Consider the following 20,172-nt stretch of genomic DNA (forward strand, 5'->3'; position numbering starts at 1 on the left):
TGCGCTCGCTGCGCGGCGCCGTACCTTGGTAGATGTCGTACTGTCCTGACATCAGGTTGTAGCTCATACCCAGGTGGGTGTGGTGGTGTGTGTGGAGGTGTCGGGCAAAAGACAAGTGGTTCCTCTCTCGCTCCGCCTCTCTCTCTCCCTCAGGGGAACCCTTCTCACCGGGCTGTACGAACACACACACACACACACACACACACACACACACACACACAGTAACATTAACTCTCTTTAATGAGTGATTCTCTGCAAGTTAAGTCTCAGTGCAATTTCATATAATTGCATATTCTGTATTTCAACTAGAGCAATAAACTGATCCAGCACTTCCAATCTAAAGTACATTTTAATTATCACTCAGCACATGTGACCTTCAAGCTGTGAATATTGAACTGCTACTGATCATATTCATGCTGTAAATTTGGTAATTGGCAAAATAGTGTTTGTATATTTGCACATTTATTTTTTTATATTATCTTTAGATTCTTGTCATGGCATCTGTTGCTTATCTTAATATCCTCAAAATCTGCACACAGACAATAATAACCAACCATCGCTTGGTTGGTCCTAAAGATGCATCATGACTGGTAAAAAGACTCGAGCTCAGGCGCCGAGTCCACCTCGAGTGTTTGCATGAAGTTTTATATGTGAGGTCGATCAGACGAGAAGCAGCTGTGGGTCCAAGACACGAAAACAAAAACCTCTGTAAGTAAAAGCTTTATGTCTGTAGGGATTCTTCCTGTTGTTAGAATAACAACCTGAGCCTGTAAGGGACAAAAAGGACTTCTAGTGGACGTAGTTTGATCAGCCTGTTTGTGTTTCCTGGTGGAGACAGAATCCACTAAAGCACGTTCAGAAAGTGTGACGTGTTCATACTTCAGCCGAGTTCTGATGATTCAGGAATAACTCCGATGTGAAACGTGTGTGTGTGTGTGTGTGTGTGTGTGTGTGTGTGTGTGTGAGAGCAGGCGGGAGCTGCGGTGTGGATGTGAAAATGAGCAGCGCCTCACAGCGGGAGATTTTCCGTGGTACTGATGGCTCTGCTGCTGCAGCAGCTCCAGGGCCGAGGACGAGGACGAGTCGCTGCTCTGCTTGCTCGCCGCTCCCCCTCTGCTGGGCGGAGTCACCTCCGACTCCTCCCTGCCCGCCGTCTTACCGTACAGAGGGTAGTGGAAACCTGGTGGACAAAAAAAAGCAGATACACACACACACGCAGCAACAGACAATGAAACACACACACACACACACACACTGTTTCAAAGTTTTGAAATCTAAAATGTGCAACACGATCGATGGCCAGAGCTGGACACGTTTGTTCATCGTTAAATATCACAGCGGAGACAGATTAATTTGAAAAAACGATTCCATTTATTCCTGCAGGGGGCGCTGGAGTCCCCCGTGTGTTCCTGCAGGGGGCACTGGAGTCCCCCGTGTGTTCCTGCAGGGGGCGCTGGAGTCCCCCGTGTGTCCCTGCAGGGGGCACTGGAGTCCCCCGTGTGTTCCTGCAGGGGGCGCTGGAGTCCCCCGTGTGTTCCTGCAGGGGGCGCTGGAGTCTCACGGATGGCGGTCTCCGTGCTGGAAATGCTGTCTCAGGCTAACTTTGAGTCAAGCTAACGACAGGCTGCTAACTTTGAGTCAAGCTAACGACAGGCTGAGAGCTGAGGCGGGTTTTAAGCCTCCTGACAAACCGTTACACGGCGCCCACCTTATTGTAAAAAAAAAAGTGAACCCCCCGTATTTGCAGGATTTTGCACTTCAGCATTGGCTTCATTTTTTAACACCAGTTTTCCGCTTGGAGACGACCTGAGCGAGAGCGGAGCACGAATAACAATTATTTATTATCATTTGCAGACAGAAAAAAACAGAGTCATTGTTCCTAAAGAACTCAAATCTATGAAGATTTGCAAAGAGCTGATGGTTTTGTTTTTTTAAGGTTGTTCGTTAATTCCGGTGTCACGGTTCTTGCCATCAGTTGGACGAGCAGCTAATCTGCAGATGTAACCAAATCCACTTAGCACTACTTTAAACCTTTTAAAATACATGTTGATGTTTTGTTTCAGAACCATCCAATCCTTCTGAACGGCTCTTTGGTAAAAATATCAAAAGAACATTAAGAGCGGTTCGGACCAACAAGCCAAAGGTCTCCTCTACAACACCAGTTCATGGCTTTTCATTGGGCAGAAATGAACAAACACAAAGACTGTTTCTCTTTGTTCCCAGTCTTTCCAAATAGCAACTGGCTTTAGCTTCATTTGAATTTCCCTCGGGATCAATAAAGGTTCTATCAATCCAATAAAATCCGGACACTTGGCATGAACCTCTCCTCTAAATCTCTCCCACCTGTACCTTCACTCAGACTCTTACCTGGGTAGTTGTGGATCAGGGTTGGGGACACGCCTCTGTAGGAGCCCCCTCCACTCTCACACATTGACAGGTAGGGCTGGTAGGAGGAGTGCTGGTACTGGATGTAGGGCTGCTGGGGGGTCATGGGAGGTGACACCGCCGCCCTGGCGTTCTGGGACTCCTCAGAGAGCCCTCCCATCGGCTCCTGGCTTGAATCATCCAGCCCCTCCAGCCTGTCCGAATCCTCTGCGTCGATGATGGGCTGGAGATCTTGGGATCCGTGGAGCCTGGCTTTTTTAACGTCCCCAACAAGGCCCCCTCCTCTCTCTCCACCAGGCCCTACTCCAGAGGTCATCTTAGCCCCGGCAGGCTCCATGGTCGCTCCCCATTCCTTTCCCCTGTCTACTTCACCCTCCTCGGCCTCCTCCCCATGTTGTAGCTCTGAGTATTTGCTGTGAGGCAGGCAGTGAGCCCAGGCCAGGCCATCTGAGGGCTAGATCGATGGGGACAAGTGTTGGTGCTAGTTGCAGTGTTTCCCCTATAATTCTTAGTTAACAGTGGTGGGTGAGAGTCTTTTTTTTTGGCTCAGTTCAACTTCGGTCACAGTCTTTGTCCCAGTTTTAATTTCTCCTGCCAGTCGCAGAGTTACTAAATGTCTAATTTAGAAATGTTTGTCTGCTTCGGGGTTTTGGAGAGGAAGTAAGGCTACTTCATGAATTTCATTTGTGCATTTTCTTTTAGGCAGGGTTGGAGAATTTTCTTGCAGCGGTGGCCCACCCACTGCTGAACGACTATAGAGGAAACACTGTGCACTTGAGTGAACAGAACCATAGACAGACCATCTATCACTGGCTCTGGGTGTGATGCTGATGAAGGATGACGACGTTTCGACAGCAGGCGGCCATTCACAGGTGGGATGTGAGGATTGTGGCGTCCCTCTTAATGACAAGAATGAAGTCACGTCTCATACACATGAGCAACTGCAGAATTTAGAACAAACTGAAAGGAAAACAAAATCCACCTCCCAATGACGGCTTTCATTCAACTTCATTCATCCGGTTAGACGGCCCAGCATAGCTAGAGTTAGTGGTTAAACTTCATCATGAAATGACATGGTTAAAAATCTGTACAAGCTTTTTGAAAAAGCAGCTCATATCAAAAACCAACACTAACGTATTAAAGTATTTTTTCTTTATATTTAACATTTAGAGCTAAAGTTACATGTTTGACATTACTCTAAAAAAAGAGAAATAAAAGTTTCCATCAAATCAAACCACAGGAATGTGATTTTAACCAAAATGACTAAAGAGCTACAGCACCACAGAAGCCACATGGTCTTTGTTGTTAGCACCTACTTGTTTGTCTGAGCACAATGTGTGATTAATCTCTTGGTGACACTCAGCAACAAATATTAAAGCACACCAACAACACCATCATCGGCGGCGGCAGGTTATAGACAGAGGGAGAAACTTACACTGGAAAAGGAAACATTTGAGTCCAGATCTGTCTGAATGTTTTGGTTGTGGAGTGATGAAGAAGAGGAAGAGGACGATGACTTGAGGTCATCACAGTCTTTCATCGAGACCTGGTGCTGGTCCACCATTCCACTGTGCACCGCCTTCATGCCCAGACTCTGTCCCCTTTCTCCCCTCTCACTCAACTCCACGTAGGACAGGACCGGTTTTGAGCAGCAACCTTTAGCACCGTCTAGAACTTTACCTAGCATCAGTCCACCGCCTGAACCCCCAACCATATTTTTATCCTCATCACTGTCCCTCATGCCCTGTCCTCTGTCGCTCCTCTGCTTGCCACCGTGAGTCTGGTCACAGCATTTGGAGCCCAGTAACAACTTCTGGTCCATATACAGTCCTCTAGAGTACTGACCGTAGTACAGCGACTGGGCCAAAGCAGTCTGAGTCTGACTCATCGCCAGCTGGAGCTGGGACTGAGGAGGCCCGTCGCCTTTCTTAGAGTCTGAAAACTCATGGGGAGAGCACTTTTCGTCCTCTTTTACGTCTTCCTTTCTGTCTTTCCCTTTTCCATCCAGGGCGGAATTTTTGTGGAAAGCAACACTGCTACTGTTTGATCTGTCCGACTGCATGTACCCCTGGAGGTAGTAGGGGTCATAGCTGTGGTAGTAAGGGGACTGGGGGTCTTTTGATGTTGGGGCAGGTGCCGTGGGTGGTGTTTTACCAGAGCTACCATGGTTACAGTTAGAGCTCACCTCTGAAGAGGCGGAGGAGCCAGACTTGGACCTTATTCCATCCGAGCGACATTCAGAAGATCCTCCATCGTCCCCGGCATCTGAGATGTCAGAGTACGCGGGGCTGTTATTTTTACTGTTGTTGTCTGCAGTGACCACGCAGCCACCGCTGGCATCAAGCCGCGATGAACCGCCAATGGAAGGACTGGGGGCATTGTCTGTGAAGGTGTAGACCTTGTCGGCCTCAGCTCGAATGCTAGCCATCCTGCTCTCCTGGCTCTCAGTGAGTCCATTTATTACATCCTGCTTACTGAGGTGTTCCTTCAGAAGGCTTCCGGAGATTTCCTTGATACCCATTTTAGAACCACCGCCATCTTCCAGTTTGATTCCATTGTCACAGTTTGGCATCCTGGTCGGCAGATCTTTATGTTTGTCCTTCAGCCGCCGCTTCTCTTTCTTTCTGGTCTCTTTGCTGCAGGTAACCAGGGTGGCTTTGACAAGGTTGGGTTCAACGACGATGCTCAGCTTTGGTTTGATGGGTTTCAGGGGAAGGTTTTTACTGGTCAGGCCTACTGCTGCCATTGGTGAGGGCTGCTGTGAGGTAGCACTGTCTGCTGTGCCAGTTGGATATCCTGTATTAGGTATGGCTATCAGCTTTGGTGGAGCAGGCGCTGGAGCAATCAGCCTGTTTGTTCGTGACTTGGACAATTTGTCCACCTTCCCATTGGTCTTTTTGCCCTTGTCACAAGCACCTCCTTTTTTATCTATCAAACCTTCAGCTTCAAGCTTGGGCATCTCCACCAGTGAGTTTCTGTCTGGGACCATGCAGTTTTCCAGAACAACTGTCATGTTGGAGATGATGGGCAGATTGCTAAGATCATCAATCAGGCCATCTTTCAGCAGTGAGGTTCTTCTGGTCTTGGAGTTGGCTGAGGGGCTGTGGTCGGTACTGAGGAGCAACCGCCTGTTCTTCGGAGACCCCACTGTGGTCACCTTATAAAGAGGAGCAGGTTTCTTGGAGGAACTGTTTGCATTACCGCTGTTTGTGTCAGAGAGGTCATATGTCAAGTTGCCTAATGAGTCCTCGCAGTCTGACAGTCGATCCTCCCCCTCCACATCCTTGGATGGCTCTAGCTCGGGCTTTCTCTGCTCCTCAGCCTCTAGGTGTGCATGTGTCTGGTGGTAGCGCAGGCCGTTGATGTGCTTGTACCGTTTAGTGCAGTTGGGGTGGGGGCAGTCAATTAGAATGGGTGGGGGAGGTGGAGAGGAGGCACAACCTCCTCCAGGGTCCATGAACGAGGGGTCGGATTTGCCCTGCGGTGTGGACGGGGCACTGCGAGATTTGGCTCGGATCCTCTTACCGTTCCCGTTCTTCATGTCTTCAGAGGAGACCAAGCTGAGGTCAAGATCAGCCGGCGGTTTGTTCTTTCTCTTCCCTGAGGAGAGGGAGGAAGTGCTGTTGACGGGTTTCACCTCATCAACAGTGAAAAAAGACGGAGTCGCACGGCAGTTGCTGTTGATGAGGTTCAGGCTTCCTCTCCGTCCCTTGTTGTGGAGGGAAGAAGCAGTTCCAGCCACACCACCTCCACGGCTCCTGTGCTGCGATAAACCTCTGACTTTCGTAGCAGGGGCTGGTTCAATGCAGGGCCGCTCGGCCATGGCCATTCGCATCCTTTTCCCCCGGCCACGGCCCCCTGGCAACTCAGGGTCACTGGAGGGAGACTCACAAAACCTGGGCAAAAATGAGAAAAAACAGGATTTAGAAGAGATATCTTTGTGGTAGCCTGGAAATGCTTCCTAGATAATACAGATTGTATGTTATATTCATGCAATAAGTAATTATTTATTACCAATGACAACGTCAACGTTTGTATTCCACAATGTCCCTGATATAATATCAGTTGAATTGGTTCTTATATTTGTTTTTTTCCCAACCACCGCCTGACGCCCAGCCACCACCATCTGACTGTGTCATACCAACCACTGCCTGACGCCCAGCCACCACCATCTGACTGTGTCATACCAACCACCACCTGACGCCCAGCCACCACCATCTGACTGTGTCATACCAACCACCGCCTGACGCCCAGCCTCCACCATCAGACAGTGTCATACCAACCACCGCCTGACGCCCAGCCTCCACCATCTGACTGTGTCATCCCAACCACCGCCTGACGCCCAGCCTCCACCATCAGACAGTGTCATACCAACCACCGCCTGACGCCCAGCCTCCACCATCAGACAGTGTCATACCAACCACCGCCTGACGCCCAGCCTCCACCATCTGACTGTGTCATACCAACCACCGCCTGACGCCCAGCCTCCACCATCAGACTGTGTCATACCAACCACCGCCTGACGCCCAGCCACCACCATCAGACAGTGTCATACCAACCACCGCCTGACGCCCAGCCTCCACCATCAGACAGTGTCATACCAACCACCGCCTGACGCCCAGCCTCCACCACCGCCTGACGCCCAGCCTCCACCATCTGACAGTGTCATACCAACCACCGCCTGACGCCCAGCCTCCACCATCAGACAGTGTCATACCAACCACCGCCTGACGCCCAGCCTCCACCATCTGACTGTGTCATACCAACCACCGCCTGACGCCCAGCCTCCACCATCTGACTGTGTCATACCAACCACCGCCTGACGCCCAGCCTCCACCATCAGACTGTGTCATACCAACCACTGCCTGACGCCCAGCCACCACCATCAGACAGTGTCATACCAACCACCGCCTGACGCCCAGCCTCCACCATCAGACAGTGTCATACCAACCACCGCCTGACGCCCAGCCTCCACCACCGCCTGACGCCCAGCCTCCACCATCTGACAGTGTCATCCCACCTCAGCAGCAAGGAAGTGTGGACAACAAGAATACAAAGTAGAAATCCTTCATGCATATTATCCTGTCTGCTCTTTGTAGTGTCTTCAGATACCACTTGTTATGAGTTGGCGCTATACAAATAAACATTGATAAATTGATACGTTACAGCAAATAGCAGTGGTGTTACAGTAATGTGTAACTGTCCCCACACTGGTCATTGTAGCTGTATTATTTACATGTGTTGTGTCTTTTTGTATCACTGATGTCCTGAAATATCAGATCTTGTCATCTTACGTTGCATTGTGTTGCATCAATTTTATGAACGCTTGAATGCCTCACCTGATAGAAAGAATAAAAACAAAGAAGTCGAGGTTTTTGTCTTTAAAGAGGAACAACTTGTTCTCATCTTCACCTCAGCTGAACTTTTGTACCATCAGACAAAAAAAGAACCTTGAACAGATAACAGATTATCATTGAAGCCTCATGTGGAACACTTACCCCGACGCAGAGGCAGACAAAGATGATTTTCATTCTATACCAAGCTTTCTTATCTCTGCATAACATAAAAAAAACCCTGTACAATCTGTGTTTCTCTCTGCATTTGATACAAAGACATTTTGTATTCACACGCCGTTCCTTCTACTTTGAAGTCTTTTGATGCCGTTCACCAGAGAGACAGCGATCTGAACGCTGGAGATGCTTTTCCAAACTTGCACATTATTTATCAGAAACCTGCGTGCTGGGATGAAGAGAATTCATCGCTTTGTGTTTACTTGCAGAGTAGGAGTCTGTTTTAAAGCAGGAACGTGATCTTTGCACGTGTGCTGGCCTGTTAATTCATTCATTACTGAACTACATCACAGGGACGGCAGGTGTTAAATACTCCTGGAACAAATCCTGACCTTGGAAAGACTGCTAATCACATTATTAAAGGACCGGACTGCAGAGCACGTCGAGGCTGGACTCCCTCTGTGATTTTCAAACGATGATATCTTACATTTCCTCTGATGTTTGTAATTGCTTTTTTCACCGTCAGCGTGGCCCGGGATGTCAGTGAAATTGCAGGATTTCATGTATTTTCTTTGGCATTTCAAGGTTATTTGGTGCCTCTTTTAGAGACAATTTGATTGATTGAGCGATTTAGTCCAGATCATTTCCCACAATTCCCCCTGCTGGAGCTGAATATCAAGCCCGTCAATTATCCCAGACTTGTTTTTCCCGCTGTGCTCGTTGTATTTTGTGCTTCCCTTCGTTCAATAATTACATCTTTTTATCGTTGAGTTACAATTTCTTTCAACGACAGATGAAGAATCGTCAGAAAATGAAAAAGCATTCAGTCTCCACTGATGGACGGCCGCGGTGACGAGAGTTCAAATGAAAAAAAGAAAAAAGAGAAAAAGCAATCTCGTCCCTGGTTGCAGAGATTAAGCTGTAATTGCCATGACAACAATCATTTACATGCAGGAGCAATAATTGAGAGGTTTCAGCCCCGCGAGAGACTGTCATATTTTCCGCTCAGCAATTACAAAACGAAGCCCCTCTCCATTAGTAAAACAGTTAGGAAGCAAAGAGCGTCTTTGTTAAAGCTCAACACGGAACAACAGCTGACAGCCCTGCACACAATCCAGCCTTCTGCTAATTGGAGCAACAATAAAGAGACAGACAGTCGCGGCTCTTTTCAGTTTATCAAATAAGCAATCATGAGCAAATAAAACCCAATAAGAAGAACAATGGTTCAAAAACGATCAAACAGGGAAATCAGGCCGGCAGACGAAAACAATGAAGACGGCGCTGTCATTAAAACGTGTCATTTAACCGTCTGATACGCCATGGGCGCCAAACGCTGCTGCCTTAAATCAAGACCAGCCAAGGAAGGCATGAAATCAAAAATAGAAATGTCCTAATTTTTTTTTACTTTGTGTTGCCCACGGTGATGTGTTGAGCCAATCACAGCCAAGGGGTTTCTGTTTTTTTTAAAATTCATTTTTGTACCTCTGATGCCGTTTTTGTCGGCACAAGATGGAGGGTACAGACGTAGGGATTTACATGCAGGAAAGGTCGGATTTGAACCCTGAACAGCCTCTTTACATGGGGCTGATGAACTAACCACTAGGCCGCCTGTAAAACCTGCTTTTGGAGCTTTAATCAAGAACTCGGCAGCAGTCGTCTGCAGGGACTTGAGTTGGGAGCCGGATGGTCGTCGGGTCACATTCAGTGTGGACCAAAGTATGGATCTTGCTCAGGTAGCTGGAGAGGTGCTGGGGAGCTTCCTGAGTGGTGCTGAGGTGCCCTTGAGCAAGGCACTGAACCTCAAACAGCTCTCGTGTGCTCTCTGATGTTTGTGATATTTGGATTATGTCAAACTATTGATTAAAAGGCAAATATTCTAGTGCCTGCTAGCATTAGCTGCTATGTTACCCAATGTTGCAGAAGGTGTCGTCCTTGTGGCAGCAGGTTTAAATCCGACCTTTGCCAAACGTCAACTCCCATTTTCCCCATTTTCCCCTCTCCACATTTCCTGTCATAATATTCTGATTTTAGTGTCGTACACTGGTGCTTTGTCCGTCACTTCCACAGGAGACTCCCAGGCCCCGCCCCCTTCTGACAGGGAGCTGTGAGGTGCATGTTCAGGAGGACATCACGGGCTGTCCTCCTGAAATTCTCGAATCATTTTCAGGTCTGCAGAATCCTGATGCTGAATATTCAACCGGCTGTTTTTCATTTGAACTCATTTGAACCAAAAGAGAAAGTGTGGAATTTGTTGAAGATCGTGTGTTTCATGAGGTGGACTTTCTCTGTGGACAAACAAACGTGCAAAGACAAGAAAGTTTTCAGTTTTATTTATTTTATTTTTTTACCTTGGAGGAGCCCAGTCGTGTTTGGTGCAGTCCAACAAAGTTCCCACGTAGGTTCTCTTCCTCCACGTCACGTTCACCACCAGCACACCTGTCAGTCACACAGGACAGAGACACAGAAGACATGTCAGACTGTTTCATCCAGTAGGTGTCGCCCTTTGAGCTGCAGCATCAAACCAAAACAAACTGCTGTTTAGGCCACGCCTCCTCTATACTGAGACACACCTCCAACCCTCCTTCTTCTCCTTGACTAAAACAGCTTTTATACACAAGGGGAGGAGCCGGCTGGAGACTGGATTTGTGACGCACGTTCCTCCTTTAGTTATTTTGTATCAGCGTGAGGACGCAGAGGAACACCAGATCAAGACTAAAAAAGTAAAAAAATTGGCAGTTTTATATTTAAATTGCGTTGCTTTGATTACAGAATAAGTCTTTGTTGATTACAAGCACAATCAGACATTTTATCCAGTGTTGCTGCATAAACTTAACTACGACACGGCAGCGAAGGGTTAACGCATTTTAAGAAGCAAAGAACGATCTTAAACACATCTGTTACTTCAGATCGAAAAAAGCAGCTGCAACCGTTTTAAACACATCCAACCCTGAGTGTGAGAGACGCTCCGAAGCTTTTGTTTGTCTCATATATCAGCCTGTGCAGCTCGGAGAAGATTCCTCTCGCCTTTGTTCTAATGAGAAAACTAATGAAAGTCTGATAAAAGACAAACGTGCGCTAATGAAAAGAGAATTTTACGAGAGGGAAACCCTCGTGATGAGCCGACGTCTGAACAGTGTGGAGAGTGGGAGCTGCAGCCGCCTGCCGTAAACGCTTCAAGAGACTCAAAGTGTCTGGAAAATGTTTCACTCACACTGATCTGTGTCTCAGGAGGAAACCGCAGTCCTCTGTTCCAATCCTTCTCAGCTGGATTTAAAGTGTTCAAGGTTTAATCTGAGGACTCGGCTCTGTGAGATAAACACCTCTCTCGCTCGCTCGCCCTCTCTCTCTCTCTCTCTCTCAGTCTGACATTTAAAAACCATTAACCTCTGTTTTGTGATGCAAAACACATTTTGGAAGAATTCAATCGAGTGTCGTAGTCGAGACCAAACTAACCGAGACCATGAAGACCAGGGCGCTCCGAGACCGAGTCAGGATCGCTGAGACCTCCGATGACGCATGATGACCTCATGATGCATCACGGGAGGCTGCTGTGGTCAGAGGGGGTGAAACTGCATCACTAGGTCGTCATGTTTTCGACCCACTGAAGCTACAGACCTATCACAGAGCAGTGGGCGGGACCTCACTGCAACGTCCGCCATGTTGCTAGGAAGCTATGCTAGCAGGCTCAGTGGACAGAAAGCTGAGAAGAAACGAGACCGGCGTTTACTTCAAACTGATTTGGATGAAGGAGGTTTTGTTTGGTCTTGAGCTTGAATCGGATTTTCGTCGCTACAAGCCGCAATATAACAACGAGCAGCAGAGGCTGATGCAGGAACGCGAGGCGGCGGTGAGGACGAGGCGGCGGTGAGGACAAGGAGCCGGCTCGGCCTGGAATCTCTAAGATTCCCAATTCCTTTAGAAATCTCTGAATCAGTCGAGGAAACTGTCGAATAGACCGTAAATAGTGCAACGTAGCTTTAGTGGGAGTGGCCTGTGGTGCATTCTGGGAGTTGTTGTCTTTTATCCACACGAGCCAAAAAGACGCTCTCTGCCTTTTCTGGCTCAAAACTTATTTGATCTGTCCGACACAGATGAGCAAATGTCGATACAGATTCGTGTTTCAGCGGGCGAACTGTCCCTTTAATGTCCGTGACTGTGCAGGATCTGAAGTCCCAGCAGGACTCAGAGGAGCTTTTTCTTCTCCTCCTCCTTCACGTCCCCTAAAGCTTCACTTGGCTTGAAAACGTGACAGGCTTTTTTATTTTTAGTCAGCGTGACTCGTCTTGGGGAGACGCCAAAACACTCGACAGCTCGTCAGTTTTCATCTCCGTCATCTCACGTCGGGATCGTGTTTCTCTCCGAAGTCGAGTGACATTCAAAAACCTCCAAAAGTGGGCTTTGAGTCTGAGTCTTAAAAACAAACACATATTTTTAAGGAGAGGATTTCAGTCCTTGTAAAGTCCTTGAACCAACAACTGAAACAAGCTCGGTCTGCGTGAGGCTGATTCTTCCAGTCTGGACCAATGAGAGCACAGACGTGAGGACGGGTTAGTAGTCCATCTGGAAGATCACTCTTCATCGAGCTCTTTCCCACAATGCTTTGTAATACATCGTTATATTTTTGACCCTCCTTCGCTGACTCCTCTCTGCCTGGCACCAGAGGCGTATTGTAGCATTTACTTCCTGTTAGCGACAGTTATCGTAGCATCGATACCGACCTTTCCCGTTAGAAGTTCATCTAATCATGTTTTCTTATTTCTCCTGTGTTTTTCCTGCTTTTTTTGTGTGTTTTCTTATTTTTTCTGTTTTGTTTTGTATCAATTTATGAATCTATCAGCGTGAAGCTATACGAGCTAACGTTAGCCTGCCAGCTCGACGCCGTCGTGCTGACGCTTCTTTTCCCCTCATTACAAATGATTTTTTTTTATTTTGTTTTGAGATGTAAATCAGAATCTGTCACGAGTTGTTCACATCTCTGTCGCTGACAGACGGACAGGTTGTCTTAAAGTCGCACCAATCACCGTCTGATTAGCTCTCCTCAGACTGTGGCCTCCTGCGGGGAGGAGGAGGAGGAGGAGGAGGAGGAGGAGGAGGAGGAGGAGGAGGGAGGGCTCTTAAGCTGAAATGCTGCTGTCCTTTTCTTCCTCTCCGTCGTCCCAATTAGTATTCTGCTTAATTAACATGCATCCAGCGTCCTCCTCCCGTATCCCTCCGCCGTCACGAGGAGGAGGAAGAGGCTCCCGTTCTCCCGCCGCCTCCTCGAAGATAGTCCCCGAGTGGGAGGGAGGAAGAAAAGGACAAAGAAAAAAACTAACTGGTGTCTCATCTCTTTGTTGCTCCGATGCATCCAAACGATCCGTTTTTTAAACCTTCCTCTTCCTCCCCAGCTGATTAACACAAACCCGTGTTTCTCTCTCTCTCTCTCTCTCTCTCTCCTCTCTCCTCTCTCACTCCATCATCCTTCCATCTGTCCATCCTGCCAGCCTGTTAAGAATTTATTTTCTGGTTTCTCTCCTCCATCTTTCCCCTCGTGAAGCAGACTCTCCCGACGTCTTGATTCGTACGCAGTCTGCTGTTTGCAAACCTGCCTTTTCTCTCTGCTGTTGTTTCTGCATCCTCTTCTTACTCTTTCTTCTTTCACAAACCTGCAATCAGTGGCTTTGATGTGTTCCTACGTGCAGGTACTTCCTGCAGGGAGGAGCTCCTGTGTTTTCAGTGCAGGTCGGGGATCGGACGCACAGCCAGAACCCGTGAACCCGCCACTTTGATCGTTTAGATTTCAGGTCATAATTCTGATTCATGAGTTAAACGTTTTTTCATGCGTTTAAATGTATCAGGTGTGAACGCGAGTGGAGGGCGGAGGCTTCGGTATGGAGGGGGGGGCGTGGCCTAACAGCAGTTTGTTTTGGTGTCATGCTGGAGCTCAAAGAGGGCGACACCTCCTGGATCAACAAGTCACACAATCTTGGTGTTTGTGCGTCTCTGTCCGCTGTCCTGTCTCTCTAATAAAGGCTCAAACAGCCTGAAAATAAATCTTACAGATAACTGTCCCTCGGCCTCTTCCAGCAGCAGCAGCTTTTTGCTTGAATATAAAAATCTGAATGTAAACCGTGCTGTGGTCACATTTGTGCATGCTGGTCTTTAAAGATTCATGATTTCGGATCGTCTGCTTGAAGTGTCTTTGAGTCTGAAGCAGAGGACAGATTCTTCGCTGCCTCAGGTGTATTCCCCTGTGTTGTGTTTGTCTTCTTCTTCTTCTCCTGTTTAATTTTTGCCAGAGCTGAGTGAGTGTTGTTTCAGTTAATTAATACCGGGCCGGGAAACAAAAGCCTCTCCGCCAAACTCCCCTCTCCACTTCAGAGGCCCGGCGGCTGGCAGAGCGAGACACGCACACAGCGATGGGATTTATTCATTAGCAGCCTGCGGTAAGGTATTACACCTCCGCTGAGAGGCCGCCGCGCCGAGCGCTGTCCTCGTTAGCGGACTATCAAAGAACCACGGCGTGGAAATGGGTGGCTGAATAATGGGTCTGTCTGATCCGCCGCCCGGTGCTCCCACGGTGTGCTTTTGGAGAGCTGGACGGGATTCTGGTTCTACTTTACTTTTCGTTTTGGTCTCGTGAAAATGTCTCTTCTGAGGATAACCGCTCGCCTTCAATAATAAAACTGGGTTTTGCTGTTGTTTTTTTGGGAAGTGTCTGGCATGGGAACGATAAGAAGCCATTTGTTTGTGTGGCATATGTTGTTCAAAGCCACACCACGGCCGTAAGCATGCCAAGCTTTAATTAAGCACACGGAACAGGATCTTCATGGAGACAGTGTAAATATTCTGCTGTGTACTCCATGTTGTCGACACACAGGGCTGCAACTTCCTCTGACATTGTTTTATCTTTGTTTACCTGACTAGATGCCCCAGCAACAAACACATGGAAATGACAGGAAAGGAGCCCTTGGGCAGTTTCGAACCAAGGCCAAGACATGAACATGTTTACAGCCTGCTTCAAACATTTTCCTCATGAGTTTATCACGCTTGAGTTTTAAGTCATCTTCAACGTAGCACGATGGCGCTCGGGACGACACCAGAGCACGCAACTCGCCGCTTGATGGGAACGGGTGTGCGTATGCTCGCTGAAAAATGGGCTCGTTCCGATTTTCCCCTGGATCTCTCATCGTCCCTTCTTTTTCGCTCGAGGTTACACAACAGGTGATGTGGCCTCAATGAACGCAACGTTTTGGATAAACACGGCTGGTCCAGGCATGCGCCGAACGACTGCTCTACTTTTGTTTCAACAGAAATCAGCGGTTGAAGTCAAAGGCTTGCTGGGAGCGGAATTAAAATAGTTGCTGTCATTATTTCTATTGAAATGGGGAAAATAGTGCACAATAGAAAAAACTACGCAGTGTGTAAACGTCTCACAGCAGGAGTCAAAGTCCTCATACACAACGAGGAGAAAATACAAAAGCTACACAAATGTTTCCCCGGAGCTGTCAGAAATTCACACGCCGTCCTTTTCGCCGCCTGGAAATAAAGAGCCTCCAATTACAGGCTCTGCTGCAAACTGCAGCTTCAGTTATAATGAGCAGGACCAAAACAAAGCATCAGCTGCAGACCTGCTCCGGCATCTTCAAACATCCTGGGGAATTAGGAAGAGGTGTCCGTTTGACCTCTGAATGCACTCAGTGGAAACACTCCTCTCTGACTGTCACTGTGTTTAAAGTTCACTGAGCGGCGACGTTAATCCTCCAAATGTGACAACGCCAGAAGTTGATGAAAACGCCGCACCTGGCGGAGAGCAGTGACGAGTAAATCTTCTCCAAACATCAAGACGGATCACGTCAGAGTGAAGTGGTTCGACACGTCACCACAGCTCACTCACTGACAAGCTAACAACACACACCATCTTTAAAGCGTCAGCAGCTTTATGGTTCAAATCTTCACGCTCCGGATTCTTCTTCTTCTGCTTTTATTTGTTCTTCAGTGTTTTCATGTTTAAACAAATCTATGTGCAAAAATGGAAAGTCCTACCTCCTCACGTTAGCTGTAGCATTAGCCGCATGAGACGCTCGGTCACCCCCCCAAAAAATGTGTGGTGTGACATCACAAGACAAAGACGTCACTGATCCAAGCCCATTGGCTCCCCTCGGACTGACTGCAGCATTCCCAATATGGTAAAAGGGGGCGGGACATATCCGAGAACAAAGCCAAACGACTGACCAGTTACGAGAGAGCAGATCGGCCGGCCAATCAGATCAGACTTGGCTCACGTGGGATTCAGAGCGTTAGAAGCAGAGCAACATGTGTGAACATGAAAACAGAGGCTTCTTCAGGAGACACATGAATAAGTTGTATGAACCTTAAAAAAAAGGGCAGAATATGAGACCCGTACCGCACCGCTGGCCTGCACTCACGCCGCTCCACATGCACGGCTTTACATGTTCATGAAGCGTGCTCAGTTTACAAAACAGGCGGCTAAAAATAAAAAAGGAGAGCGTGGTGGAGTCCGCCTCCGCACATCAGAGAACAATACAGAGAACACGACAGCTGCTTTACTGCCTCCGTGGCTTCTTCTCACTCTGTTACAGCCAGGGATTGATTCTACTTCATGTCCACGCCACGTACCCCGGGCTCGTTCGTGACCTGCGCATGGACTTGAGTTCTGAATTCTCAAACATCTGGATATCTGATTAACTGAAGAATTCAAAAAGTCCCTGAAAGGAAAAAGTGAAGGACTAACTAGACTGGCCTCGTGTCGTGAGGATTCACCAGTGAGAAAACGGCGTGTTTTGTTCTCCTTACCTTCCTCCGTCTCGTGCCAGACGATGCCCTCCAGGTTGACGCTGGTCCCGGGCTGACAGGGTCCCAGGCAGGCCGCGTCCGCCTCCAGAGCTCCCGAGCCGCCTCCATCCTGGGTGTTGGTGCCGACAGACCTCGTCCTCACCACCAGCTGTTTTGGGTTGGAGGTGGGCAGGGCCGGAGGGGAGAAAGAAGGGGGCGAGGGCAATGAGGATCCGGGGGCCCCGGGGTGGCCTGGAGCAGGGGGGGCCGGCACCATGAACATGGGGTCCACCTCGAGGAAAAAGGAGAGTTTACCCTTTAAATCGGAGAAAGATACTGACATGCACAGACATACTAATACATACAAATTCACTGGATGCATTAAGTGTCATAAACTGCAGTACAGCGAGTGGCCACTGGGGGCAGAAATGAGTTGATCCCCATTGAGCTGCATGTTAAAATGTCCAACGTTACAGCCTGGTAGAAGGCTTTATCATGCTGCATGATGCACAGTCAGAAACAAGCTAATCAGCTAGCTCATGATTTGACCTCTGACCTGAGCACCACTCAAACCAACACATGCTCCCTCGACGCTCCAAAATCACATCGTCCTCTTTCTTTAATGTCTTTGGATAATTCGGAGTTATTTACAGTCAATCAACAGTTCAGTGGAGCTTCGTTGGTATTTCATGAGATTTAAATCCTCGGCTGTGTGCGGAGCGTTCCTCGAGCAGAACGCAGAAGGAGACGGACGTTGTCAAAAATAACAGAGATTATTAACGTTCTTTAAACAGAGCTGACGCGAGCTCCTCTGATTATTTGAAAGTCGGATCCGGCTGTTTTAATGGAAAGGATGTTTTAGAGGAGGAGACGTTCTCTCAAAATGTCATCCGATTCATTATTCTCTCCACAGTGTGCGCTCGCCAGCGTCCTAATAGTGAGTGGCAGCTCATTCTCAACCACATCCAGACTTAGAAAACCTTTATTTTTCACCCCGTCTACTTCAATTCATCTGCGTTTGTCCTTCGAGTCCTTCCAGGCTCTGCTGGAGGAGAAGATTCCCAGACGTTAAATACAGAAGCTTGCACGTTGAAATTAAGTGAGCAGAAGTCTGAGACGGTTAAAGAAGATGACACAGAACAAGATGTTCAAAGTCACCTTTTAAAGGAGAAAACCTTTTTCCTCAACAAAGAAAAATCTACTTTTTTTACAACCTTTTACGTCCACTTGAACCCCTCCCACACGTGTGCCTGTAACCCCTCTACCAATCAGAGGTAAGCCCGACCACAGCCCGCCACACAGTGAGCACGTCCAGCCTCCTTTCAGTTTCACAATTTACTCAAAAAACTGTGTGCAATCTCCTGCACGGTCAAACTTTTAAATCCTGACACACTCATAGTGAGTTCAGATTTCCCTGTCAGAGTCTAAGTTTGTTTTCATAATTTAAATTACAAACTAAAGAAAATTTGCTTCCTAGCTGTGGAAAAAAAAAAAAAAGTTGGTTTTCACACAAGTCCCGCCTCTAACAGGGCAAATAGCCAATCAGAGTAAAGGATTTTTTAGCTTGCAAGCGAATGGCCAACCCTCCTCTGTACACTTAATGTTCCACCTGTTAAATAACAGTATTAGTGTAGCATAGCATTTCAGGTGAGCTGACACACAGCAAATTCAGTGTTACAGAAGCAAAGAAGGATAGCAGAAAAAAAAGAGTGCAGAATTAAATAAAATAAAAATATAATAATAATAATGAAAAAAATAGCTAAAGGAGCCTTAAGCGTAACTTAAGCGTGTATAAACTGTATGAACACTATCGTGCAGGTGTGTTTGCACAAGTCGATCTCCGTGCACGGATTAGTGGAGCTGCACGTTGATGCAAGCTGGACTCAGAAGATCTCTGACCCCGCTTCTGATTAACACAACTTACAATATGAAACTAAACGACACAGTTTTAAAGCCTTGACTGAGTGAAGCTAACCACAGGTGGTCTCGGCTCCTGTCGTGTCCTGTGTGTCCCTCTCAGTCCGCTCCCATGAGCTTCTTCAACCACGATGATAAACAGAGGACAGTCAGAGTGTCTTAATGAACGCAGACGATCATTATCCCTGCAGAGGCTGTGAGACGCATCCTCTCATGTTTCCTCTGTCCTCGCTCTCCAGCAGCGTTCATTAAATCTAAAAAGAGCTTCTTTTTTAACTCTTCAAAGTGTGTGTATGATCTGAACCCCCGTCAGAGCGTCTAATGAAACACTTAGTCATCGGTGCCTGTGAGAGCCTCCGTCTTATTTTCACTTATTACGCTCCCAATTACAACAGCTCTGGGAAATAATTCTGCAGAGAGAGCGGCGGCGATCAGCGATGAAGGATTCCTCACCGCGTTACGACTCAATAAAGATTACAGCGCTGACAGATAACTCCCTCAACCACAGTCTGGGGATTTTTTTATTTTTTTTTTTAAACAGAATGTTTTCAGCACGTCGAGTTTGCGAATCCTTCACGAGACAGCGGCTCTTTATCAAATCCAACTCAGCTCGGTCTGTGGCGTTTTGTCTGGGAGATAAAGGCGTCGACCGCCCGTTGTTTTTATTGTGAACATCAGTCAGTTACTCGCACAGGTCGCTCTCACATCTGACAAGAAAAGCACTCCTTTTTCTTCTGGAGTGACAAAGCAAAGACTCAGGGACGCTCTTTGTTGTTCGTCTTCTCTTTCAGCTGAATTCACGTCAGTAAGTGGTGCCGAGAAAATGAATGAAAATGCTTTTCTCCTCATTTGGCTGCAGCTCAGTGGACTGCACTTTTTTTTTGTTGCAGATATTCTACTTTTAATTTGAACAAGAAAAGTCCCTTGGACTTAAAAATGTATTTCCTCGAGAGAAAGATCAGGGCACCACAGTAAAGCAGAGCCGATGGGGAGGGATCTTTTTGGGGGTCCTTTCTTAGATTTGCTCTGTAGAGATTAAGGGTGGGACTTTAACGTGTTTATTACGATTAATTAATTACAAAAAAACAACGCATTTAATCACAGTTTGCCTCATAAACAGCGCAGAACTGTTCGTCATTGCTACGCTCGCTTCGCCTAGCTTAATGCTAGCTTAATGCTAGCTTCGCGCTAGCTTAACCACAAGTACAAACGAGAAGCGTTTGCAGCCTAAACTCGACCAATGACTGTCTTCAGGACCAACATTAATAATTCAACGTCTGATAAACTTATAAATTCACTCTCCAAAGTGATTGATCTGGACTGTAGATCACTATTAGTGATAGAAGATAAGGGGTTAGAAAATGTGCTAAAGCTAGCAACGTGTGATCCAACGTTCCAGCAGAAGTAACACAGCATGCATCGTATTCATTCATCCACTAAAATCGCAGCAGAGGGAGCTCAGCGGAGCTTCGTCTCGCACGCTAACGCGCGTTCTACGAGGAGCTTCGTTTCATCGCCCTGATAAAACCATGCAAATGTATCATGCAAAATAGTGATAAAACAAAAGACAGCCGATCCCCCGGTG

General features: G+C 47.5%; 1 protein-coding gene across 2 annotated transcripts in view; it reads right to left on the bottom strand.

The window, feature by feature from the left end:
• The window catches only part of znf608 (zinc finger protein 608), a 21,628-nt gene extending 4,395 nt beyond the window's left edge, over positions 1–17,233 (bottom strand). Inside the window, exons 1-6 of one of the 2 annotated variants that reach the window (XM_079361941.1) lie at positions 16,692–17,233; positions 10,244–10,331; positions 4,571–6,281; positions 2,368–2,839; positions 1,014–1,180; positions 25–172 (exon numbers count right to left, since the gene is read on the bottom strand). In XM_079361941.1, the coding sequence (XP_079218067.1) occupies positions 25–172; positions 1,014–1,180; positions 2,368–2,839; positions 4,571–6,281; positions 10,244–10,331; positions 16,692–17,052 (2,947 nt within the window). In that variant the 5' untranslated portion in view covers positions 17,053–17,233. Of the gene's footprint in view, positions 1–24; positions 173–1,013; positions 1,181–2,367; positions 2,840–3,820; positions 6,282–10,243; positions 10,332–16,691 lie in introns of both variants that reach the window. The other variant, XM_079361940.1, reaches the window with a different exon arrangement.
• Between the last annotated feature and the right edge of the window lie 2,939 nt (positions 17,234–20,172).

Source organism: Symphodus melops, assembly GCF_947650265.1.
Source record: "Symphodus melops genome assembly, chromosome: 1".
Taxonomy (NCBI): Eukaryota; Metazoa; Chordata; class Actinopteri; order Labriformes; family Labridae; genus Symphodus; species Symphodus melops.